Source organism: Haematobia irritans, chromosome 4 (assembly GCF_050003625.1).
Source record: "Haematobia irritans isolate KBUSLIRL chromosome 4, ASM5000362v1, whole genome shotgun sequence".
NCBI lineage: Eukaryota > Metazoa > Arthropoda > Insecta > Diptera > Muscidae > Haematobia > Haematobia irritans.
The window spans coordinates 34240190-34267177 of record NC_134400.1 but is presented as its reverse complement, the minus strand read 5'-3'; the positions used below and the strand labels follow the sequence as shown (position 1 = coordinate 34267177).

Here is a 26988-nt window from a genome sequence, read left to right as displayed (position 1 = left end):
ATCATTCATCAATATTTGGATATGCGGAAGCTCTGTGCAAAATATGTGCCGCGCGAGCTCACATTTGACCAAAAACAACAACGTATTGATGATTCTGAGCGGTGTTTGCAGCTGTTAACTCGCAATAAATGGTGATACGGTCAAAATTTGGTCAATATAAACTTGACGTATTTCTTTCATTTTTGCATTTAAAAAACCTGAACACCCCTCATTTTGAAGGTGTGTGTGTGTAGAATGTTGCTCCTATTTTGATTTTGGAATTCACTCTTCAGTTGTCAAAATGCCGTCCAAGCAAGAAGAGCAGCGTATCAAAATTTTGCTCGCGCATCGCGAAAATCCGAGCTACTCGCACGCAAAGCTGGCAAAATCGCTAAAAGTTGCCAAATCAACCGTTACAAATGTAATTAAAGTGTTTGGGGAACGTTTGTCGACAGCCAGGAAGTCTGGATCGGGAGGAAATCGAAAACCGGAAGCCGCTGAGACGACAAAGAGAGTTGCCGGTAGTTTCAAGCGAAACCCTAACCTCTCTCCGAGATGCCTCAAATAAGCTGGGTGTATCGTCTACAACCGTGCATCGAGCCAAAAAACGAGCCGGACTATCGACTTACAAGAAGGTAGTGACTCCAAATCGCGATGATAAACAAAATACGACGGCCAAAGCGCGATCCCGGAGGCTGTACACGACGATGCTGGCGAAGTTTGGCTGCGTGGTAATGGACGACGAAACCTACGTCAAAGCCGACTACAAGCAGCTTCCGGGACAGGAGTTTTATACGGCAAAAGGAAGGGGAAACGTAGCAGATATTTTCAAGCACATAAAACTGTCAAAGTTCGCAAAGAAATATCTGGTTTGGCAAGCCATCTGTACCTGTGGCTTGAAAAGCAGAAAGCAGGAAGCCGCTGAGACGACAAAGAGAGTTGCCGGTAGTTTCAAGCGAAACCCTAACCTCTCTCTCCGAGATGCCGCAAATAAGCTGGGTGTATCGTCTACAACCGTGCATCGAGCCAAAAAACGAGCCGAACTATCGACTTACAAGAAGGTAGTGACTCCAAATCGCGATGGTAAACAAAATACGACGGTCAAAGCGCGATCCCGGAGGCTGTACACGACGATGCTGACGAAGTTTGACTGCGTGGTAATGGACGACGAAACCTACGTCAAAGCCGACTACAAGCAGCTTCCGGGACAGGAGTTTTATACGGCAAAAGGAAGGGGAAAGGTAGCAGATATTTTCAAGCACATAAAACTGTCAAAGTTCGCAAAGAAATATCTGGTTTGGCAAGCCATCTGTACCTGTGGCTTGAAAAGCAACATTTTCATAGCTTCCGGGACTGTCAACCAAGCAATTTACGTGAAAGAGTGTTTGACTAAACGTCTGCTGCCTTTCCTGAAGAAACACGGTTGTTCCGTACTGTTTTGGCCGGATTTGGCATCTTGCCATTACGGTAAAAAGGCCATGGAGTGGTACGCCGCCAACAACGTGCAGGTGGTTCCCAAGGACAAGAACCCTCCTAACACGCCAGAGCTCCGCCCAATTGAGAAATACTGGGCTATTGTCAAGCGGAACCTAAAGAAGACCAAAAAAACTGCTAAGGACGAGCAAGGCAAACTGGCTTTCTGCAGCGAACAAGGTGGACAAGGTGGCTGTACAAAATCTGATGGCAGGTGTCAAGCGTGAGGCCCGGCAATTCGGATTTGGAAAAGCGAAAGCCTAACTGAATATTTTTCCTGAATTTTATACTAATTGAACTTGAAAAAGAAATTTAATTTGATTTTTTAAATAAACGATTTCACCGATTTACACGCGTTTTCCCTTGACCAAATTTTGAACGTATCACCCTTTACACCCGAGTTTTTACGTCGATATGTGAAAATGGATGAAACATGGCTCCATCACTACACTCCTGAGTCCAATCGACAGTCGGCTGAGTGGACAGCGACCGGTGAACCATCTCCGAAGCGTGGAAAGACTCCTCAAAAGTCCGCTGGCAAAGTAATGGCCTCTGTTTTTTGGGATGCGCATGGAATAATTTTTATCGATTATTTTGAAAAGGAAAAAACATCAACAGTGACTATTATATGGCGTTATTGGAGCGTTTGAAGGTCGAAATCGCGGCAAAACGGCCCCATATGAAGAAGAAAAACGCACCGTGCCACAAGTCATTGAGAACGATGGCAAAAATTCATGAATTGGGCTTCGAATTGCTTCCCCACCCACCGTATTCTCTAGATCTGGCCCCCAGTGACTTTTTCTTGTTCTCAGACCTCAAAAGGATGCTCGCAGGGAAAAAATTTGGCTGCAATGAAGAGGTGATCGCCGAAACTGAGGCCTATTTTGAGGCAAAACCGAAGGAGTACTACCAAAATGGTATCAAAAACTTGGAAGGTCGTTATAATCGTTGTATCGGTCTTGAAGGGAACTATGTTAAATAATAAAAACGAATTTTGACAAAAAATGTGTTTTTCTTTGTTAGACCGGGGACTTATCAGCCAACCTGTTACAGACATCACTAAGCAGATCTTCTTCGTTCACAGTATTCATTTGAGACCAAGAAGGATTTTAAGGATTCTTAGCTGTAAAACTTTTCTTGAGACACTCTCTCTAGTTTTGACTGTCATACGAGCAACACTAAGTATACTCTGCTTAACTGTCTAACAAATTATAAATTCTTTTCATTACAGAAGGAAAATAAACGATTTTATAATTTTCGTTGTAGCAAAGACAACTTTTCTATTTAATTGAAATTTTTTATTATTTTAAATAGTGTTTAAAATTTCTATTAATTAACTAGACATTTTTGAATATTAATTGGAAATTTTTCAGGGTCGTGGGTTCAAACCCAATTTCGACCAAACACCAAAACGTTTTTCATCGGTGGATTATCCCACGTAAGTAATGCTGGTGACATTTCTGAGTTTTTCAAAGCTTCTCTAAGTGGTTTCACTACAATGTGAAACGCCTTTCGGACTCGGCTATAAAAAGGAGGTCCCTTATCATGGAGCCTAATATAGAATCGGGCAGCACTCAGTAATAAGAGATAAGTAATAAGTAATAAGTTCACAACTGTGGTATCACAATGGACTGAATAGTCTAAGTGAGCTTAGAATATCGGGCTGCCACTATACCGAACCTAACATACGTATCTTCGATCTAACTTTTTCACCCGTTCTTTTGAAAATTTAAGATTTTGTATGTAATTAAAGTATTTCACATACATGAATATTCCGAGGCGGGCTTAGCATCCCCAGAACCCCCTTCTCCACAATGGTCAATGGTTGACCCCTTCCGTCTTTAGACTTTCATTATTTGTTTCTGCTTAAATTTTACTTATCAATAGTTGGCAACACTAATCATGCAACTGGTATGTGTGACTTTTACAAAGCCGACATATATACATAATGCCTAAAACTATGCAACAGTTATTCAAATTTAAAACACCACAACCACGAAACGGTTGAGTTTGTGATATGGCTACTACTTTGTGTTAGTAAGAAATTGAAAATATTTCACGGGATTTAATAAAAAAAAATCTATTTCAATCATACTATTGACCATTCCCTTCACAGTTTTCCCAACATTATAAATATTTCCCATCCTTGTAACATCCTTACCTATTCCTTAGACGAAAATCTTAAGAATAAATTGTAATAAAAAAAGTTTTGTTTTCCAGTAATTTTTCTTTAAAGGTAGAGTGTATTTTTATTATCCATTTTTGTTTCCTTTTTTAAAGTGCTTTGTAAGAGGAGCTTTGTTTTAATTTAAGGTTTCAGTGAGTTGTTGTTGTTTTATTTTACTTTCATCATTTATTTATTTTATAATTTATTCATTTCTTTAGGCTATAATCAGACTACGATTTTAAAATGTTCATACATATTATCATACTTTACAATATAGGTAATAGGGGGATCTCTTTTGTTTTTGGTAATAATTTTTATAAGAACATTTCTTTCATTAACTTTTGTGTTCCATTTTTGGAGAGGCTATGGGGAGAAACTGTATAACATAGTGGTTGATTTTTGTTTTATAATTTAATTTAAACATGATTGCAGTTAGATTTTTTTACTTCTCCATTCAATACTAATTTTTTATAATAGTTTTTTTGTTTTTTGTTTTTCAATTTAATAACTTCTTTCTTTTTATATTATATTCTTTGTTGTAGTCTATTTTGTTTTTGTTTTTTTTTTTTTACTTTTTACAATTAAAATCTAAAAAACTATATAGTGTTATATGTTTTATTTGTTTCGATTTTTATTTTTTTTTTTAGTTGTTTGTTTTTATATGTAATACATTGGTGTACGGATGTATATATATGTAATGTGTAATACATTATTTTATGTGTGTATGTGTGTGTGTGTGTAAGGGTGTATATATAGATATATGTAACATATATATGTAGATTTATAGAAATATAAAGCATTTTAAGCGTTTTAATAGCATCCTGCATAAACGCTACGGGTTAACAGGATACATTTTCAATTTGTTTTTGTTTTCTCTTCTACATCATCATTAAAACTTTCTTCTTTTATTATGACAAAAACTAAACATAACAAATATTTTTTTAACATATTAATTTTATTGTATTTTATTAGATTCAAATTCTGTTCAAAAAAATAATAAAGGGGTTTTCACACGATCAAATAAAGAGGATTTATGCGTACACAGAAACAAAATGTTTTACGTCAATCACGAAATTAATTGATTCAATTAATTTTAAAATTATAATAAATTTTTAATAATAATAATAATAATAATAATAATAATAATAATAATAATAATAATAATAATAATAATAATAATAATAATAATAATAATAATAATAATAATAATAATAATAATAATAATAATAATAATAATAATAATAATAATAATAATAATAATAATAATAATAATAATAATAATAATAATAATAATAATAATAATAATAATAATAATAATAATAATAATAATAATAATAATAATAATAATAATAATAATAATAATAATAATAATAATAATAATAATAATAATAATAATAATAATAATAATAATAATAATAATAATAATAATAATAATAATAATAATAATAATAATAATAATAATAATAATAATAATAATAATAATAATAATAATAATAATAATAATAATAATAATAATAATAATAATAATAATAATAATAATAATAATAATAATAATAATAATAATAATAATAATAATAATAATAATAATAATAATAATAATAAATAAATAATTAAAAAATTAATTATTCCAATTAAAAAATTAATTGCTACAATTAATTTGTGTGATTAATTTTTTGTACTAAAAAATTTTTTGAACCAATTAAATTTTTAATTGTTTTTTTTTTTAATTCAATTAAAATTTTAATTGGAAAAATCTTTGTGATATTTTTTCTGTATATCATAAGGCCGATACCCATGTGACTCAATTTCAATTGATTTTTGTTCCAACTAAAAAATTTGTTGAACCAATTAAATTGTTAATTGAATATTTTTTTTTAATTCGATTAAAATTTTAATTTGAAAAAATTTTTGTGATATTTTTCTGTGTTCAATTCGGGACTATCTTAAGGCCGATACTAATGCCCATGTGACTCAATTCCACAATCTTGGTATTCTACTCTCCAGCATAAGTCATTGTGGAAGTTGGATTTAACTCTGGTTAAAAGAAAGTACTGACATAGAAAATTTTAAAAGATCTTTTTATAAAATATGGGTTTTATTAAAAAAAAAATAATTCAAAATAATTCATTATTTTGGTCATACTAAAAAGAACATCAAACCCAAAAAAAACTCAAAAATTGTTCCGATCGGATCAAAATTGGTCCAAAAAATTATAAAATTTAATATTTGGTCCGATGGTCGAACCACATGAAATTTGGTTGATTTTGGTCCATTTTCGTCAAATCGGTAATTTTTCAAAATTTTCTGTAGCAATAAAATTTTGACGCAAAATTTCTATAGAAATAAAATTTTAATTTGTTTTGTTTTGTTATTGTTGGTTTTGTTCTTTAAGCATTGTTGTTGTTTTTTATTTCAGCTTAAAACCATACATTGACTAAACTACAAGAGTAGCTTAACCAACAGAGGAAAAGAATGTTTGTCAAATTTATTTGGGCAAAGCCCTATAGACTGCAAGATGGTTGGATGGACGCACGTTTCGGAATTACCACATTCCTCATCAGCATCCTCTACTTGCAGCAAAACTATCAACCAATTATCAGAATAAATTCAGGCAGTTTATTAAACCCAACAAAAACCACACTTGAACCCTCCGAAAAAAGGTTTTACATTGATAGCCGGCTTATGCCGAAAATAAATTCGAAACAAACATATCTCTTTTCCTATGCCACTGTCAAATCATCGATTTGAATTCACATGGCTGGGTTTATTTTGAGCGTGCCTCCTGGGTTTATTTTGAGCGTGCCTCCTCTTTTCCATAGAAACAAAATGTTGGCTAAATTTTCTATAGAAATGTAAATTTGACAAAATTTCCTAAAGAAATTAAATTTTGACAAAATTTCCTAAAGAAATTAAATTTTAACAAAATTTCATAAAGAAACTAAATTTTGACAAAATTTTCTATAGAAATAAAATTTGGACAAAATTTTCTGTAGAAATAAAATTTGGACAAAGGAATTTTCTGTAGAAATAAAATTTTAACAAAATTTTCTATAGAAATAGAATTTGGACAAAATTTTCTATGGACATAAAATTTTGGCTAAATTTTCTATAGAAATGGAATTTTGACAAAATTTCCTAAACTAATTAAATTTTGACAAAATTTCCTAAAGTAATTAAATTTTGACAAAATTTCATAAACAAATTAAATTTTGACAGAATTTTCTATAGAAATAAAATTTGGACAAAATTTTCTATTGAAGTAAAATTTGAACAAAATTTTCTATAAAAATAACGTTTGGACAAAATTTTCTATAGAAATAAAATTTTGGCTAGTTTTTCTATACAAATGGAATTTTGACAATATTTCCTAAAGAAATTAAATTTTGACAAAATTTCCTAAAGAAATTAAATTTTAACAAAATTTCATAAAGAAATTCAATTTTGACAAAATTTCCTATAGAAATAAAATTTGGACAAAATTTTCTATAGAAATAAAATTTTAACAAAATTTTCTATGGAAGTAAAATTTGGACAAAATTTTCTAGGGAAATAAAATTTGAACAAAATTTTCTACAAAAATAACGTTTGGACAAAGTTTTCTATAGAAATAAAATTTTGGCTAAATTTTCTATAGAAATGGAATTTTGACAAAATTTCCTAAATAAATTAAATTTTGACAAACTTTTCTAAAGAAATTAAATTTAAACAAATTTTCTACAGAAATAAAATTTGGACAAAATTTTCTGTAGAAATAAAATTTGGACAAAGGTTTCTATAGAAATAAAATTTGGACAAAATTTTCTATAGAAATAAAATTTGGACAAAATTTTCTATAGAAATAAAATTTTGGCTAATTTTTCTATACAAATGGAATTTTGACAAAATTTCCTAAAGAAATTAAATTTTGACAAAATTTCCTAACGAAATTAAATTTTAACAAAATTTCATAAAGAAATTAAATTTTGACAAAATTTCCTAACGAAATTAAATTTTAACAAAATTTCATAAAGAAATTAAATTTTAGCAAAATTTCCTATAGAAATAAATTTTGGACAAAATTTTCTGTAGAAATAAAATTTTAACAAAATTTTTTATAGAAATAAAATTTGGACAAAATTTTCTACAGAAATAAAATTTTGGCTAATTTTTCTATAGAAATGGAATTTTGACAAAATTTCCTAAAGAAATTAAATTTTAACAAAATCTCATAAAGAAATTAAATTTTGACAAAATTTTCTATAGAAATAATATTTGGACAAAATTTTCTGTAGAAATAAAATAGAAACAAAGGTTTCTATAAAATAAAATTTGGACAAAATTTTCTATTGAAGTAAAATTTGGACAAAATTTTCTATAGAAATAAAATTTGGACAAAATTTTCTATAGAAATAAAATTTTGGCTAAATTTTCTATAGAAATGGGATTTTGACAAAATTTCCTAAAGAAATTAAATTTTGACAAAATTTCCTAAAGAAATTAAATTTTAACAAAATTTCCTAAAGAAATTAAATTTTAACAAATTTTCTATAGAAATAAAATTTGGACAAAATTTTCTGTAGAAATAAAATTTGGACAAAGGTTTCTATAGAAATAAAATTTGAACAAAATTTTCTATGGAAGTAAAATTTGGACAAAATTTTTTATGGAAATAAAATTTGAACAAAATTTTCTATAAAAATAACATTTGGACAAAATTTTCTATAGAAATAAAATTTTGGCTAATTTTTCTATAGAAATGGAATTTTGACAAAATTTCCTAAAGAAATTAAATTTTGACAAAATTTCCTAAAGAAATTAAATTTTAACAAAATTTCATAAAGAAATTAAATTTTGACAAAATTTTCTATAGAAATAATATTTGGACAAAATTTTCTGTAGAAATAAAATTTGGACAAAGGTTTCTATAAAATGAAATTTGGACAAAATTTTCTATTGAAGTAAAATTTGGACAAAATTTTCTATAGAAATAAAATTTGGACAAAATTTTCTATAGAAATAAAATTTTGGCTAAATTTTCTATAGAAATGGGATTTTGAAAAAATTTCCTAAAGAAATTAAATTTTGACAAAATTTCCTAAAGAAATTAAATTTTAACAAAATTTCCTAAAGAAATTAAATTTTAACAAATTTTCTATAGAAATAAAATTTGGACAAAATTTTCTGTAGAAATAAAATTTGGACAAAGGTTTCTATAGAAATAAAATTTGAACAAAATTTTCTATGGAAGTAAAATTTGGACAAAATTTTCTAGGGAAATAAAATTTGAACAAAATTTTCTATAAAAATAACATTTGGACAAAATTTTCTATAGAAATAAAATTTTGGCTAATTTTTCTATACAAATGGAATTTTGACAATATTTCCTAAAGAAATTAAATTTTGACAAAATTTCCTAAAGAAATTAAATTTTAACAAAATTTCATAAAGAAATTCAATTTTGACAAAATTTCCTATAGAAATAAAATTTGGACAAAATTTTCTATAGAAATAAAATTTTAACAAAATTTTCTATAGAAATAAAATTTGGAGAAAATTTTCTATAGAAATAAAATTTTGGCTAAATTTTCTATAGAAATGGAATTTTGACAAAATTTCCTAAATAAATTAAATTTTGACAAAATTTCCTAAATAAATTAAATTTTGACAAAATTTCCTAAAGAAATTAAATTTTAACAAAATTTCATAAAGAAATTAAATTTTGACAAAATTTTCTATAGAAATAAAATTATAACAAAATTTTCTATAGAAATAAAAGTTGGACAAAATTTTCTGTAGAAATAAAATTTGAACAAAATTTTCTATAAAAATAACATTTGGCCAAAATTTTCTATAGAAATAAAATTTTGGCTAAATTTTCTATAGAAATGGAATTTTGACAAAATTTCCTAAAGAAATTAAATTTTGACAAAATTTCCTAAAGAAATTAAATTTTAACAATATTTCGTAAAGAAATTAAATTTTGACAAAATTTCCTATAGAAATAAAATTTGGACAAAATTTTCTGTAGAAATAAAATTTTAACAAAATTTTCTATAGAAATAAAATTTGGACAAAATTTTCTATAGAAATAAAATTTTGGCTAAATTTTCTATAGAAATGGAATTTTGACAAAATTTCCTAAAGAAATTAAATTTTGACAAAATTTCCTAAAGAAATTAAATTTTGACAAAATTTCCTAAAGAAATTAAATTTTAACAAAATTTCATAAAGAAATTAAATTTTGACAAAATTTTCTATAGAAATAAAATGTTGACAAAATTTTCTGTCGAAATAAAATTTGGACAAAGGTTTATATACAAATAAAATTTGAACAAAATTTTCTATGGAAGTAAAATTTGGACAAAATTTTCTATGGAAATAAAATTTGAACAAAATTTTCTATAAAAATAAAATTTGGACAAAATTTTCTATGGAAATAAAATTTGGACAAAAATTTCTATAGAAATACATTGAAATTTTGACCAAATCGTCTACAGAAATAATATTATGACAACATTTTCTATAGAAATAAAATTTGGACAAAATGTTCCATAGAAATAAAATTTTGGCTAAATATTCTATAGAAATAAAATTTGGTCAAAATTTATGGAAATAAAATTTTGACAAAAAAATTATTATAGAAATAAAAATGTTGAATAGATATAAAAATTTGACAAAATTTTCTACCGATGTATAATTTTTGAAAATTTTTAACTTTTAAATTATATTAATTTAATTTGGAAAAATGGTCCGCTGGTACGAATTTTGGAAAAATGTTCATTGTGACATCGCTGGTCCAAACCTCCATAAATTAAATATGCCTCAACTGAACAAACTCTTTTTGAGAATAAATGACAATTTTTTATAAAAATTTTTCTTTTAAGAAGAAACGCTCAAAAACTTATTCTGCAAAAAATACACATGTTTTATATATATATAGTCCTAACATCTATAATATTAAATATGCCTTAACTGAACACACTCCTTTTGAGAATAAATTACAATTTTTTGTTTATATATTTCTTTTTAAAAGAAAAAGTAAAATAAACATTTTTAAAAACTTCATGAATGAATAAAGCGAAAGCTATTGGAAAAATATTCGTGAACAAACACCTTTTGTGGAAAGAGTACGTTCAGTAGAAACATATTAAATTTTTTTTTTTTTGGTGTGTTTAGGCACCATATAATTTCCCGAAATCCTACGTTTTGAGCATACTTTTTTAATATGAGAAAAACTAGCTAAGGTTTTTCTCGAAAAGTACCCAATTTGCATAGTCCAAATATCCTTAAATTAAATATGCCTCAACTGAACACACTCCTTTTGAGAATAAATGACAGTTTGTTTTTTAAATATTTGTCTTTTAAAAAGAAACACTACAAAAAAGTGGCAGCAATCGAAAAATTATTCGTGATAGTTATTCTCGTGCCGCACTTTTTTCTGAAATTATGGAAAGAGTACGTTCAGTCGAAGTATATTCAATTTTATTTAAGATTAGGCATCATGTAATAGCCGGAATTTCTGAGTTTTGAGAAAAAACGAAATTTCTGATTTTCATTTCATTTTCATGTCAATCGTGCTTGAGGCTTTGAAATGTACTCACTCCCTTTTTTAGCATTAAAAAAAGAGTTATTTTCATTATATAAAAAAACTTTGAAAACCCAGGCTTTCCTCCAGGACTACACAAATAATACAAAAATACTATTTGTTGTTGTTCAAACATCCATAAAATTTAAATATGTCTTAACTGAACACATTCCTTTCAGAATAAAGGTCAAATTGTTTCAGTATAAATTATTGAAATATTTGTCTTTTGATAGGAAAACGTTGCGAATGAATACCGCTGTAGCAACCAAAAAAATATTCATGATAGCTATTTTCACGCCACGCTTTTTTTTAAACATGTATTGTGAAAGGAGTACGTTCAGTTGAAGCATATTTAATTTTATGTATGCTTATTTTAAAATGCTTATAAAGAGAAAAAAATCAAATACCGAAGCATGTTTGCTGCATACAGTGTTGCTAGTATTGCGAAAAATTCCCCAAAATTTTTATTTTAACGCGGCGCTTTTTTCAAACATGTATTATGCAATTCAGTCGAATCGCCGGAAAACTAATTTTAAAATACTTTACAAGAGAAAAATCTTAAAATCCCGGAACATGTTTGGGGGACATACAGTGTTGCCAGTATTAGGGATTTCCACAATAATGAGTTAGGAACATGGAGATTTTATGGGGAATTTCCAGAAATTAGGGGTTTTTGGAAATCTGTTCAATATAAACAACCATTTTCTCTTTGTCTGACAAATACCAAAAACAACTGAATGACCAAAATACAGCGCATTTTTCATTCCGTTTCGAATAAATAGAAACTGGAAAAAACCAAGTTAAGAATAATTATGGTTATATTTTGCACAAATAACACAAAATTGCCCCTCCCTACACGTTCATGATTGTGGTCAAATTCTAAATAGACCCTACCGTAAGTGTTTTCCATGCTTCCTCTTGAGGCCTATCACAAAAACGTCTAATTGCACTAGTTCGCCGGATAAGGCAAATTAAATACAGTGAAACCTCACAAAACTGGACACCCAAGGTCGCCTTGTTTTTTTCACATTTGGAAGGTGTCCACCTATGAGAGGTTAATTTAAATGGGATAATACAGCAAGCATCTCACGAAAACTGTCCACTTTTCAGAGTGTCCAAAATTGAGAGGCTTCACTGCATACCGAACATTTATATCACCGATCTTTTTAATGACTTCGAAGACCGTTTTTGGTGCGAGCCCACTAAATTCGATACGTATACGCCAAAATTTACCCATATAGCAGGTAAAAAATTCATGCACAGAAAAAAAATCTGTAGTTAAACTAACGCTAAATTTAACTTATTTTTATTGTAAAAAAAATTATTTGTTAGTAGTTAAATTTTATTACTTTTTGCGAATTTTTCCACAACCCAATGAAATTTTCGTTTTTTTAAGTATGTCTCAAATATTTTATGAACTAAACGTGAGTATAAAGTTCGATGACCGTACACATAAGTTCAATATGAACTAAAGCAAATGAAAATTTTCGTACGATTCCCAAAAATAGTAAGAATGAACTACTGTATGGTTAAAATAGTCACGATTTGGCGCCAATGATTTTCTTCTTAACTTTTAGTTAATATTTTCTTCTATTAGTGGGTGTAATTTCGTGAACTGCTGTTAAAAAGTACAACAATTTTCCTGGTTTTAACAACGCTTTGGGGAAATCTCAAAATGTGTATCAAAATTTAATTCAATTTTCGTACGAGTTAGTTTATTCTTCTTATAAAACAGTTTACTTTTTTTCGGTGTAGTATGGCGAAAAAACTACTTACTACTTACTTTTCTTTAAATATTCAAATTAAAGGAAGGAAACCCATTGAATTGGTGATTTGGAATTATAAAACTTAACGCAAAATCTTCATTTTTGTATTTGGCATGTTTGGGGACGAATGCGAGCTTGTTTGGGGACAAGAGCTATACAAATATTGGCAACACTGGGAACGAAAGCGACATAGTTTGGGGACAAGAGCTAGAAAAGAAAAAGTTCGGTAACGCAGACGGCATTTCTGAGTGTTTCATAGCCTATCTAAGTGGTTTCACAACCATGTAAATGCCCAGCATTGTCGGGAAAATTTCCTAAAGACATTATTGAAGCCCTGGGAAGGCAAACATTTTTGCCACAGACCATAGACATTCCAACAGAACTTTTCGAAAAGAAAGAAAATTTCGTGTTAATGGTGAATATATTCTAAACGTTTTTATTTTAAATACAAAAAGCATTTGTGAGGTGATTAAAACAACGAAACATAACAATTTGAAATCGAGTTCATTTGTAATTCCTGTAAATGTACATATTTTTGAAATGTAGGTTTGTTACTATTTGTATTTTGTATTCGTTATAGCGCTATACATGAATAAATGGTGTCTGGTTTCATTGATATTGGTCAATATCGGGTGATGGAGCCACGCTTGCCACAGTTGGTAGAATTCTACCAAAAATGGTAGATTTTTTATTGTACATAATGTAGATTTTGCAAAGAGGTACTTTATAAAGTTTCTATAGAAATAAAATTTTGACAAAATTTTCTATAGAAATAAAATTTTGACAAAATTTTCTATAGAAATAAAATTTTGAGAAAATTTTCTATAGAAATAAAATTTTGACAACAGTTTTGTATAGAAATAAAAATTTAAGAAAATATTCTATAGAAATAAAATTTTGACAACAGTTTTGTATAGAAATAAAAATTTAAAAAAATATTCTATAAAAATAACATTTTGACAAAATTTTCTATAGAAATAAAATTTTGAGAAAATTTTCTATAGAAATAAAATTTTAACAAAATTTTCTATAGAAATAAAATTTTGACAAAATTTGTCTATAGAAATAAAGTTTTGACAAAATTTTTCTATAGAAATAAAATTTTGACAAAATTTTCTATAGAAATAAAATTTTGACAAAATTTTTCTATAGAAATAAAATTTTGACAAAATTTTCTATAGAAATAAAATTTTGACAAAATTTTCTATAGAAATAAAATTTTGACAACATTTTTCTATAGAAATAAAATTTTGACAAAATTTTCTATAGAAATAAAATTTTGACAAAATTTTCTATAGAAATAAAATTTTGAGAAAATTTTCTATAGAAATACAATTTTAAGAAAATTGTCTATAGAAATAAAATTTTGAGAAAATTTTCTAAGAAATAAAATTTCGAGAAAATTTTCTATAGAAATAAAATTTTGACAAAATTTTCTATGGAAATAAAATTGCAACATTTAAAAATTTTTTTGTTTGGAAATTTTTTTGGTAAAATTTTTTCCCAAATTTGGTATTTTATTTTTGCTCGAGTGGCAACCGTGGGTAGAACTCGACTGAAGAATCGGTATTTGGCTACAAATCGATCATGAAACGGCCTTTGGCATTATGAGACCGAAAACTAAATTTTTGGCTTTTATGGCAACCGTGGATAGAACTCGACGGAAGAATCGGTATTTGGCTACAAATCGACCACAAAACGGCCTTTGGCATTATGAGGCCGAAAAATAAATTTTTCACGAAGTAAATTGTTTCAATTATTTAATTTAATTAAATTGCCTTTAATCACAGAAACAAAAAATATATTTGAGTAATAAATTAATGCTTTAATTTAATTGATTTCTTCAGTAATTCAATCAAATTTTTTAATTGGCGATATATTAGGGATTTTCAAAATACCTGTCAGGGTGTAATGAATTTCATTTATTACAAGTTTGTTCCACAACATATATTAATACTAAAGGAAAGTTCTCGAAATTTCTTTAATTATCTGTAATTATTTATATAAAAAAGAAGCGATTTTGGCCTTGTCTTCGGCCAAATACTCGTATTGCCCTTCAATGAATGCCACTTCAATTGAGCTATATTGGGTAAATCAAAAAAAAAAAAAAAAATGTGTAACATTTAGTTTTTCTTTTTTTACCATTAATTTTAACAATGAAAATTTGCATATATTAATATTTAAAGGAATATATTGCATATATTAATATTTAAACGAAAGCTCTCGAATTTTTATTTATTTTTTTATTAAAAAATGGAAACCTCTCGAACCCTTTTTATTTATTTTTTTTTATTAAATAAATGGGCTTTGGCCTTGTCTTCGACCGAATATTGCCTTTCAATCCAATCCACTTTGATCGAGCTCTATTGGGTAAATAAAAAAAAAATGACACATTTTATTTCTATAGAAATAAAATGTTGACAAAATTTTCTATAGAAATAAAATTTTGACAAAATTTTCTATAGAACAAAATTTTTACAAAATTTTCTATAAAACAAAGTTTTCTATAGAAATAAAATTTAACAAAAATGTTCTATAGAAATAAATTTTTGAAAAAAATTTCTATGGAATTAAAATTTTGACAAAATTTTCCATAGAAATAATTTTGGCAAAATTTTTTATAGAAATAAAATTTTCTATAGAAATAAATTTTTGACAAAATTTTCTATATAATTAAAATTTTGACAAAATTTTCTATAGAACTAAAATTTTGACAAAATTTTCTATAGAACTAAAATTTTGACAATTTTTTTTTTTATAGAAATAAAACTTTGATAAAAGTTTTCTATAGAAATAAAATTTTGACAAAAGTTTTCTATAGAAATAAAAATTTAAAAAAATATTCTATAGAAATAAAATTTTGAAAAAAAATCTATAGAAATAAAATTTTGAAAAAAAAATATCTATAGAATTAAAATGTTGACAAAATTGTCTATGAAAATAAAATTTGTTTTACTTTTTTGCCATTTATTTTCACAATGAAAATTTGCTAAACACAATTGGATAAATCAAAAAAAAAAAAAAAAAAAAAAACAAATGTCTAAAATTTTTTTGTCATTTATTTTCACAATGAAAATTTGCATATATTAATATTTAAAGGAAAGCTCTCGAATCATTTTTATTTATTTTTCTTATTAAAAAAATGGAAATATATTGAACCATTTTTATTTACTTTTTTTATTAAAGAAATGGGCTTTGTCTTCGGCCGAATATTGCCTTTCAATCCAATCTTTTTTGATCGAGCTCTATTGGGTAAATCCCAAAAAAAAAAAGTCTAACATTTTGTTTTTCTTTTTTGCCATTTATTTTCACAATGAAAATTTGCTAAACACAATTTTTTATTTGTTTTGTTGATTTGTTTAAAAAATAATAGTAATTATAATAAAAATTAAACGAAAAAAAAAAATAAACTTATTCACTTTGTTGTTGTGGTTGTGGGCTTTGCATAAAACTAATAAAACATTTTTGTATTTTTTTTGTTTTCCATGATTTTTTGTTTGTTTCTTTTCTTTTTGTTTTTAAATATATTAACATTAATTTGTTTATTTAAATTTACTTTTGGGGTTTATTACCACCGATTAAAACTATATTTATTTTTATTTATTTACTTTGTTGTTGTTGGTTGTGTTCATTTCAAAACAGAAAAGTTAGGTAATGATAGTACATTTGTTATAGTTGTTGTTGTTGTAGTAATAGGAAAAGGTGTATTGTTGTTGTTATTGTTGAAATTAGATCAGCTATGCTGTTGTTGTTGATGTGGTAGCAGCTGTTGCTGTAGGAGCATTACTAGCATTGCACTGTATGAGGCCTGTATTTTGCGCAAAATGATTCGGATGATGCACCGCATGATGATGATGATGATGGTGATGATGATGATGATGAGGATGGTGATGTGTTACATGATTATTATTATTGTGTTGATGAGCGCCTGCGCCATTGTTACCATTATAACCAACGCCTCCACCACCGCCACCACCAGCACCATCCGCAGCACTGCAAGTGCCATTCATGCTATTGCAGGTGGTTGATGATATTGTATTCTGTAAGGGATTTACTACACCGGAACAATTCGTGGAGGAAGCAGGAACTGCCGAAGTACAATAATGCATAGTATCACCAAATTCGCCACTACTTAAATCACCTAGAATACCACCTATGAGGCCACCTCCGCCGCCACCCACCACACCAAATTGTTGCGATTTGGTACCAGCCTCTGGCTGGGTACAAATCGGTCCACCATCTATCAGTGATGGTGGCGTTGTATTATTGTGTTGCACTATTGAATTGACATCATCCCCCTCCAGTTGTTGCTGCTTCGCACTATCACCCGTAGTTGACAACATTGCCGTATCGCCCGCCTCACTACCTCCACCGCCAGCACTGCTACTGGCGCTTGTGTCATCGGTCAATCTTAAAGCCACTTCTAGATCACGCAAGACATCCGTCTCCTTCTCATCGATTAGATTGAAACGCCTATGAAGGGCGGTCAAATGGGCAAATGTTAAATTAAGGTGCGTATGCAATCCCAGCAGCGCAATTTCTCTGAAATGGGCCGCATAGAGATGTGCTATCACATGAAATTGCAAGCGTAAAATTTTACGGGCAATCGATTCAAACGAACTGGGAAATTCGTTGGCATATTTGGTAGGAAATATCGATTCATCGCTAACCGTCTTTTGGGTAAACGTCATCACATAATCGATATATTGTGGGGCCGCTACGCGGGTCTTTTTACCTTTCTCATCAAACCATAAGTACGTTCTGAAATTTGGATAGAATTGAATTAATATATACCTCAGATCTCGAAGCGAAATATTCGAATAAAATTAAATACCTGTTTCCTGGTCCCGTCATATCGGGACAACCCGAAGTGGTACAAAATTCACTAATGGTGCCATAAACCAGATTCACGTGTTCGAAAAGGGCCAAAGCTGGAAAAGAAAGACAAATGCATTAATTATCAATTGTGTACGGGGACTCAATCTAATAGGAAAAGATTGTATTTTAAAAATAGACAAGAGTCAAGTGTGTAAACATAACCATAGCGATAGGCGATAAGTGGTAGACGCAAAATTTTCCCATTCCTAAGTGGCCAGGCAACAACTAGGCTTAGTTGTGAATGAAACAAAAATTGATAAACGGTGGCAACACTATCTCATTTTCCGCCAAGCAATTAGAATAGATTTTAATTTGGCGACACGCCGATGTGGACCAGTACCACGGTAGAAAGGGCGGCGAAAATCCTAGAGGGTGAGCCAGAAAAGAAAAAGATTGATGAACTACCTAAGAAGAATAGGACGCCAAACAGGAGGAACATGAAAATTGAGAGCACTCTGTGTGGAATAAAAGTAGCGGAGGATGGTGCATGTAGGGCGTATTTTGAGAATAATGAGACCTTGAAACACTACCTTTATGACTGTCTTGCCTTTACTTGGCAAAGAGTTCACCATATCGGTGAAGAGATGATTCGCGACTTGGCCCACCATGGAAACAGGGACTGGAAACAAATTGCAGAATTCGTTAGCGACACAGAGTTTCTGGATTAAAAGAAAGGAATGATGGAAAAGAGTGCGAATGCTGGCTATCAGTCGACATGAGAGCCATATTTGGCTTCTTGTACCAAATTTGACCGTGATGAAGTGTATACCATGTCCGTCCGTCAACCCATTAAATATAAAGAATCAATCAGAGCTTTGGAGGCGCTATTGGAATAAAGACCTATAGAGTTTCATATTAAAGGCGTAATGAGATGAGATTGGAGATGATGGGAGAATGGACGGAAACACGAAACATAGAGGCCACAAAATGTGGACATTTTCACAGATTGCCGAAGGGCAACGAAGGCAATAGCAGACATTAAGGATACTCGGAATAAGTCAGGATCTGCATCATATCATACGGGACAGGGAGGAAACGTAAATGCAAATGAACTGGCGATGACAGTCAGGAGAACCGAGGGAATAATAGCCGTGGGGACTGAAAAACTACTCAAGCAGAGTAGGACGTGAGAATAATGACCGGGGGCACCTAGAATTGAGGGCACATCTGTGCCGAATAGGAGTAACCAGAGGATGGTGCATGTAGAGCGTGATTTGAGGATGATAAGACCTTGGAACACTGCCTTTGTCACTGCCCTGCTTTTACTAGGTAAAGAGTTAATCATATAGGTAAAGAGGTGATTCGGAATACGGCAGGATAAAAGCAAAGCAAATGATCTGACGATACGAGCTAAGAGCCATAGGCAAATGAACTTAGAGAACGCAAGGTCTATAGGGGCCATGCGAACCGATTTGGATAAACGAGCCCGGGGGACACATAAAACGATGTGGACCAATGCAACGGTCGCAAGGGTGACAAAAATCCTAGGAGTTTAACCAGATAGGAAAAAGATTGTAGAACTACTCAAGGAGAGAAGAACGATAGTCAGGAGAAATGTGGGAATAAATACCGGAGGCACCTAGAATTCAGATCACATTTGTGCCGAATAAGAGGCGCAGCCTTCTATCCACTATAACCCCAAAAGGTATTTTGCACTCTCACCAAAGGGAATTTGAGTACCACCCAAGGAGATGGGAATAACCGTGGATATATTGCGTTCTTTGCAGTACATGACTAATTCTGTCCTTGAAGGATTTACCCCTTGATTATTCTCACTAGCCAATTTCTTAGTCATCCGGAGGGAGGGCTCTCTGAATTTTATCCAAGGGCTATATTTAAATTTCATCCGAAATTCAAATTCAAATAAAATTTTGACAAAATTTTCGAGAGAAATAAAATGTTGACAAAATTTTCTATAGAAATAAAATTTTGACAAAATTTTCTAAAGAAATAAAATTTTTATTGTTGTTTTTGATCTCAGCTTAAAGCCATGCATTGACAAAGCCCTATAGACTGCAAGGTGGTTGGATGTACAGCTGTTTCGGAATTACCACATTCCTCAGCATCAGCATCCTCTACTTGCAGCAAAACTATCAACCAATTATCAGAATAAATTCGGGTAATTCACTCAACCCAAAGTGAAATACACTTGAACCTCCCGAAAAAGGGTTTAATAGTCGGCTACTGCCTAAATAAATTTGCAAGCATATCTCTTTTCCTTTGCCAAACTCAAATCATCGATTTGTATTTAGTTGGCTGGGTTTGGTTTTGAGCGTGCTTCATTCTCTATCTTCATTCGTTTTGTTCGTTCTCTTCAATCGTTATTGTTGTTTTTGATCTCAGCTTAAAGCCATGCATTGACTAAACTACAAGTGTAGCTTAACCAACACAGGAAAAATTTGACAAAATTTTCTATAGAAATAAAATTCTGACAAAATTTCTACAGAAATAAACTTTTGACAAAATTTATTATAAAAATAAAATTTTGACAAAATTTTCTATAGAAATAAAATTTTGACAAAATTTTCTATATAAATAAAATTTTGACAAAATTTTCTATAGAAATAAAATTTTGACAAAATTTTCTATAGAAATAAAATTTTGACAAAATTTTCTATAGAAATAAAATTTTGACAAAATTTTCTATAGAAATAAAATTTTGAACAAAAAATTCTATAGAAGTTAAATTTTGACAAAATTTTTTATAGAAATGAAATTTTGACAAATTTTCTATAGAAATAAAATTTAGACAAATTTTCTACAGAAATAAAATATTGACAAAATTTCTACAGAAATAAACTTTTGACAAAATTTTCTATAGAAATAAAATTTTGACAAAATTTTCTATAGAAATAAATTTTGACAAAATTTTCTTTAGAAATAAAACTTTTACAAAATGTTCTATAGAAATGAAATTTTGAAAAAATTTTCTACAGAAATAAAATTTTGAACAAAAAATTCTATAGAAATGAAATTTTGACAAAATTTTCTATAGAAATAAAACTTTGACAAAATTTTCTATAGAAATACAATTTTTACAAAATGTTGTATATAAATAAAATGTTGACAAAAAAATTCTACAGAAAAAAATTGACAAAATTTTCTTTAAAAAAAATTGACAAAATTTTCTAAAGAAATAAAATTTTGACAAAATTTTCTATAGAAATAAAATTTTGACAAAATTTTCTATAGAAATAAAATTTTTACAAAATTTTCTATAGAAATAAAATTTTTACAAAATTTTCTATAGAAATAAAATTTTGACAAAATTTTCTATAGAAATAAATTTTGACAAAATTTTCCATAGAAATAAAATTTTTACAAAATGTTCTATAGAAATAAAATTTTGAAAAAATTTTCTACAGAAATAAAATTTTGAACAAAAAATTCTATAGAAATGAAATTTTGACAAAATTTTCTATAGAAATAAAACTTTGACAAAATTTTCTATAGAAATAAAATTTTGACAAAATTTTCTATAGAAATAAATTTTGACAAAATTTTCGATAGAAACAAAATTTTGACAAAATTTTCCATAGAAATAAAATTTTCACAAAATGTTCTATAGAAATAAAATTTTGAAAAAATGTTCTACAGAAATAAAATTTTGAACAAAAAATCTATAGAAATGAAATTTTGACAAAATTTTCTATTGAAATGAAATTTTGACAAAATTTTCTATAGAAATAAAATTTAGACAAATTTTCTACAGAAATAAAATGTTGACAAAATTTCTACAGAAATAAACTTTTGACAAAATTTTCTATAGAAATAAAATGATGACAAAATTTTCTATAGAAATAAAATTTTGACAAAATTTTCTATAGAAATAAAATTTTGACAAAATTTTTTAAAGAAATAAAACAATTTTACTTTATGTATTTACTTGTTCTGATTTTATATAATGACTACTCTTAAATGGTGCTACTCATAACTATTAATGCGTAACGATTTCATCAAATGCCTAAATTGAAGCTACACACCCTTCTAACCTCCCTGAATGGGTTAACTATTCAAATTAATCAATTTCAATAAATACAAAAAAACGACTAAAACTACAGCTGAAAAAAAAACACAATTCTCTATTATTTGCATGAAATATAAATCAAACAATCCAGCAGACCACCAAAAAAAATGCCAACCAAGAAGAAAACGCAAATGACTAAGACAGCAAAACAAAATTTGCATAATTTTCGAATCGATTTTAAGCGTATGTGAATCTTCTTTTAAAGCGATTGTTGTTTTTTTATTGCCATTTGCAAAGAAAGTGAAAATAAATAAATTAAAAAAATAAATAAAAATCCAAATCAATATCATCGCCCCATAGAGTAGTGTTTGTTTGGATGATGGCAATTGGTTTGGTTGAAGCTTGGCTGGCATTCATTTAAAGAAAGAAATTCAGAATTGAATATTTTATGAATTTGTAAAATTGATGAAATTAACAAGAGACTCACTACTCAATAATGGGAACACGCGTTTGTGGTTAGAAAATATGATGTAATAGTACTGTAGCATAGATCTCGTATATGTTTGTGGGGAGTAAAGTTGAACACTCCTACTATTTATGATCTCAATTAGAATTCGTAGTTCAATAAATTATTTGCAAATTATCTATCCTAGGTGATGATGATGGTTATGAGGGTGATGTTCATCACGTTGAAAAAATATCCATAAATCTGGATTCCATAGATTATAACTTTCTATTTGGGAGAGTTCCCATACACAACAAAAAAGTAGGTGTGTTTAAATATTATAGCATGTTTACAAAAAGAAAAGTTATAAATACGGAGGAAAGTTCGTCCAAGCCGAATCTTATTTACCCTCCACGACGGATTGTGTAGAAAGTGCATAGCTTCTATAGAAATTTTTTTCAAAATTTTATTTCTATAGAACATTTTGTCAACATTTTATTTCTATAGAAAATTTTTTCAAAATTTTATTTGTATAGAAATTTTTCGACAAAGTTTTATTTCTATAGAAATTTTTCGACAAAATTTTATTTCTATAGAAAATTTTGTCAAAATTTTATTTCTATCGAAACTTTTGTCAAAATTTTATTTTTATAGAAAATTTTGTCAAAATGTTATTTCTATAGAAATTTTTCGACAAAATTTTATTTCTATAGAAAATTTTCTCAAAATTTTATTTCTATCGAAAATTTTGTCAAAATTTTATTTCTATAGAAAATTGTTTTCAAAATTTTATTTCTATAGAAAATTTTGTCAAAATTTTATTTCTATAGAAAATTTTGTCAAAATTTTATTTCTATAGAAAATTTTGTCAAAATTTTATTTCTATAGAAAATTTTGACCAAATTTTATTTCTATAGAAAATCTTGTCAAAATTTTATTTCTATAGAAAATTTTTTCAAAATTTATTTCTATAGAAAATTTTTTTCAAAATTTTATTTCTAAAGAAAATTTTGTCAAAATTTTATTTCTACAGAAAATTTTTTCAAAATTTTATTTCTATAGAAAATTTTGTCAAAATTTCATTTCTATGGAAAATTTTGTCAAAATTTCATTTCTATAGAAAATTTTGTAAAAATTTCATTTCTATAGAAAATTTTGTAAAAATTTTATTTCTATAGAAAATTTTGTCAAAATTTCATTTCTATGGAAAACTTTGTCAAAATTTCATTTCTATAGAAAATTTTGTCAAAATTTTGTTTCTATAGCAAATTTTGTCAACATTTTATTTCTATCGAAAATGTTTCATAAATTTTATTTCTATAGAAAATTTTGTCCAAATTTTATTTCTATAGAAAATTTTGTCCAAATTTTATTTCTATAGAAAATTTTGTCAAAATTTTATTTCTATAGAAAATTTTGGCAAAAGTTTATTTCTATAGAAAATTTTGTAAAAATTTCATTTCTATAGAAAATTTTGTCCAAATTTTATTTCTATAGAAAATTTTGTCAAAATTTTATTTCTATAGAAAATTTTGGCAAAAGTTTATTTCTATAGAAAATTTTGTAAACATTTCATTTCTATAGAAAATTTTGTCAAAATTTTATTTCTATAGAAAATTGTTTTCAAAGTTTTATTTCTATAGAAAATTTTGTCAAAATTTTATTTCTATAGAAAATTGTTTTCAAAATTTTATTTCTATAGAAAATTTTGTCAAAATTTTATTTCTATCGAAAATTTTGTCAAAATTTTATTTCTATAGAAAATTTTGTCAAAATTTTATTTCTATAGAAACTTGTTTTGAAAATTTTAGAAAATTTTGTCAAAATTTTATTTCTATAGAAAATTTTTTCAAAATTTTATTTCTATAGAAAATTTTGTATAAATTTTATTTCTATAGAAAATTTTGTCAAAATTTTATTTCTATAGAAAAATTTTGTCAAAATTTTATTTCTATAGAAAATTTTGTATAAATTTTATTTCTATAGAAAATTTTGTCAAAATTTTATTTCTATAGAAAATTTGGTCAAAATTTTATTTCTATAGAAAATTTTGTAAAAATTTCATTTCTATAGAAAATTTTGTCAAAATTTTATTTCTATAGAAAATTTTGTCAAAATTTTATTTCTATAGAAAATTTTGGCAAAAGTTTATTTCTATAGAAAATTTTGTAAAAATTTCATTTCTATAGAAAATTTTGTCAAAATTTTATTTCTATAGAAAATTGTTTTCAAAATTTTATTTCTATAGAAAATTTTGTCAAAATTTTATTTCTATCGAAAATTTTGTCCAAATTTTATTTCTATAGAAAATTTTGTCAAAATTTTATTTTCATAGAAAATTTTGTCAAAATTTTATTTCTATCGAAAATTTTGTCAAAATTTTATTTCTATCGAAAATATTGTCAAAACTTTATTTCTATATAAAATTTTGTCAAAATTTTATTTCTATATAAAATTTTGTCAAAATTTCATTTCTATGGAAAATTTTGTCAAAATTTCATTTCTATAGGAAATTTTGTCAAAATTTTATTTCTATAGAAAATTTTGTCAAAATTTTATTTCTATAGAAAATTTTGTCAACATTTTATTTCTATCAAAAATGTTGTATAAAGTTTATTTCTAAGAAAATTGTTTTCAAAATTTTATTTCTATAGAACATTTTGCTATCGTGTTTATTTCTATAGAAAAGTTTATTTCTATAGAAAATTTTGTAAAAATTTCATTTCTATAGAAAATTTTGTCCAAATTTTATTTCTATAGAAAATTTTGTCAAAATTTTATTTCTATAGAAAATTTTGGCAAAAGTTTATTTCTATAGAAAATTTTGTAAACATTTCATTTCTATAGAAAATTTTGTCAAAATTTTATTTCTATAGAAAATTGTTTTCAAAGTTTTATTTCTATAGAAAATTTTGTCAAAATTTTATTTCTATAGAAAATTGTTTTCAAAATTTTATTTCTATAGAAAATTTTGTCAAAATTTTATTTCTATCGAAAATTTTGTCAAAATTTTATTTCTATAGAAAATTTTGTCAAAATTTTATTTCTATAGAAACTTGTTTTGAAAATTTTAGAAAATTTTGTCAAAATTTTATTTCTATAGAAAATTTTTTCAAAATTTTATTTCTATAGAAAATTTTGTATAAATTTTATTTCTATAGAAAATTTTGTCAAAATTTTATTTCTATAGAAAAATTTTGTCAAAATTTTATTTCTATAGAAAATTTTGTATAAATTTTATTTCTATAGAAAATTTTGTCAAAACTTTATTTCTATAGAAAATTTGGTCAAAATTTTATTTCTATAGAAAATTTTGTAAAAATTTCATTTCTATAGAAAATTTTGTCAAAATTTTATTTCTATAGAAAATTTTGTCAAAATTTTATTTCTATAGAAAATTTTGGCAAAAGTTTATTTCTATAGAAAATTTTGTAAAAATTTCATTTCTATAGAAAATTTTGTCAAAATTTTATTTCTATAGAAAATTGTTTTCAAAATTTTATTTCTATAGAAAATTTTGTCAAAATTTTATTTCTATCGAAAATTTTGTCAAAATTTTATTTCTATAGAAAATTTTGTCAAAATTTTATTTTCATAGAAAATTTTGTCAAAATTTTATTTCTATCGAAAATTTTGTCAAAATTTTATTTCTATCGAAAATTTTGTCAAAACTTTATTTCTATATAAAATTTTGTCAAAATTTTATTTCTATATAAAATTTTGTCAAAATTTCATTTCTATGGAAAATTTTGTCAAAATTTCATTTCTATAGGAAATTTTGTCAAAATTTTATTTCTATAGAAAATTTTGTCAAAATTTTATTTCTATAGAAAATTTTGTCAACATTTTATTTCTATCAAAAATGTTGTATAAAGTTTATTTCTATAGAAAATTTTGAATAAATTTTATTTCTATAGAAAATTTTGTATAAATTTTATTTCTATAGAAAATTTTGTATAAATTTTATTTCTAAGAAAATTGTTTTCAAAATTTTATTTCTATAGAACATTTTGCTATCGTGATTATAAAAGCTAAGGTCAAGCCCTTTGAAATGAACCTAATCTCTGTACCGCACGCGGTTTAGTTTTTGCTATGCAAATAGTAAACATTCAAATTGGTATTTGAAAATCTATATTAGTATTTAAGCTATGGGTTTGTGTCTCGGCTATATTTTTGCTATAAATTTTAAATTCGAATTTATCTTCTCGCACATCTGGTACAAAGAGCTATGGGTTCAATTCCAAACTCAAATGAACATAAAACAAATTTTGAGTGTGTGGGTAATGATACTTACTATGCGAGGCTAGCCATTCATTATAGTCTAAACCAGCTGGAAGATCAACTAGAGCTTTGAGATCAGCTTCAGGTAATTTACGTTCTAAAACACTTTCTTCCAAATATAATTTGGTATCTGTAGAATTTTGGTCTCCATCTCGTTCTTTACGACGAGCTTTTCTGTAAAGATACAAGAAGAAAAATGGAAATTAGTTAAAAAAAATCCAGAAAGACAGTAACAATATTTGTATATATACAGAATAAATTGAAGTGTACTAAAAGATAATGGAACTTTGCATAACTATACTTTTCCAATTATTTCCAATTATATTTTATTATTTCGCAAAAATTTTACTACTTCATTACATTAAGGTTTTTCAAATACAAATAAAATTCGAGCTGGATACACAGCAAACGGAACCTTGAGAAAACATAATTAGATCATTATTATCGACCGTATTATTTCCCCTTCCG

At 26.9% G+C, this 26988-nt stretch overlaps 1 protein-coding gene across 2 annotated transcripts in view; it reads right to left on the bottom strand.

The window, feature by feature from the left end:
* Positions 1 to 16229: 16229 nt before the first annotated feature.
* The window catches only part of LOC142233030 (uncharacterized), a 158969-nt gene continuing 148210 nt past the window's right edge, over positions 16230 to 26988 (bottom strand). For both annotated transcript variants that reach the window (XM_075303801.1, XM_075303800.1), the window contains exons 3-5: positions 26534 to 26694; positions 17784 to 17880; positions 16230 to 17710 (exon numbers count right to left, since the gene is read on the bottom strand). In XM_075303801.1, coding sequence (XP_075159916.1) covers positions 16687 to 17710; positions 17784 to 17880; positions 26534 to 26694 — 1282 coding nt within the window. In that variant the 3' untranslated portion in view covers positions 16230 to 16686. The remainder of the gene's footprint in view (positions 17711 to 17783; positions 17881 to 26533; positions 26695 to 26988) is intronic.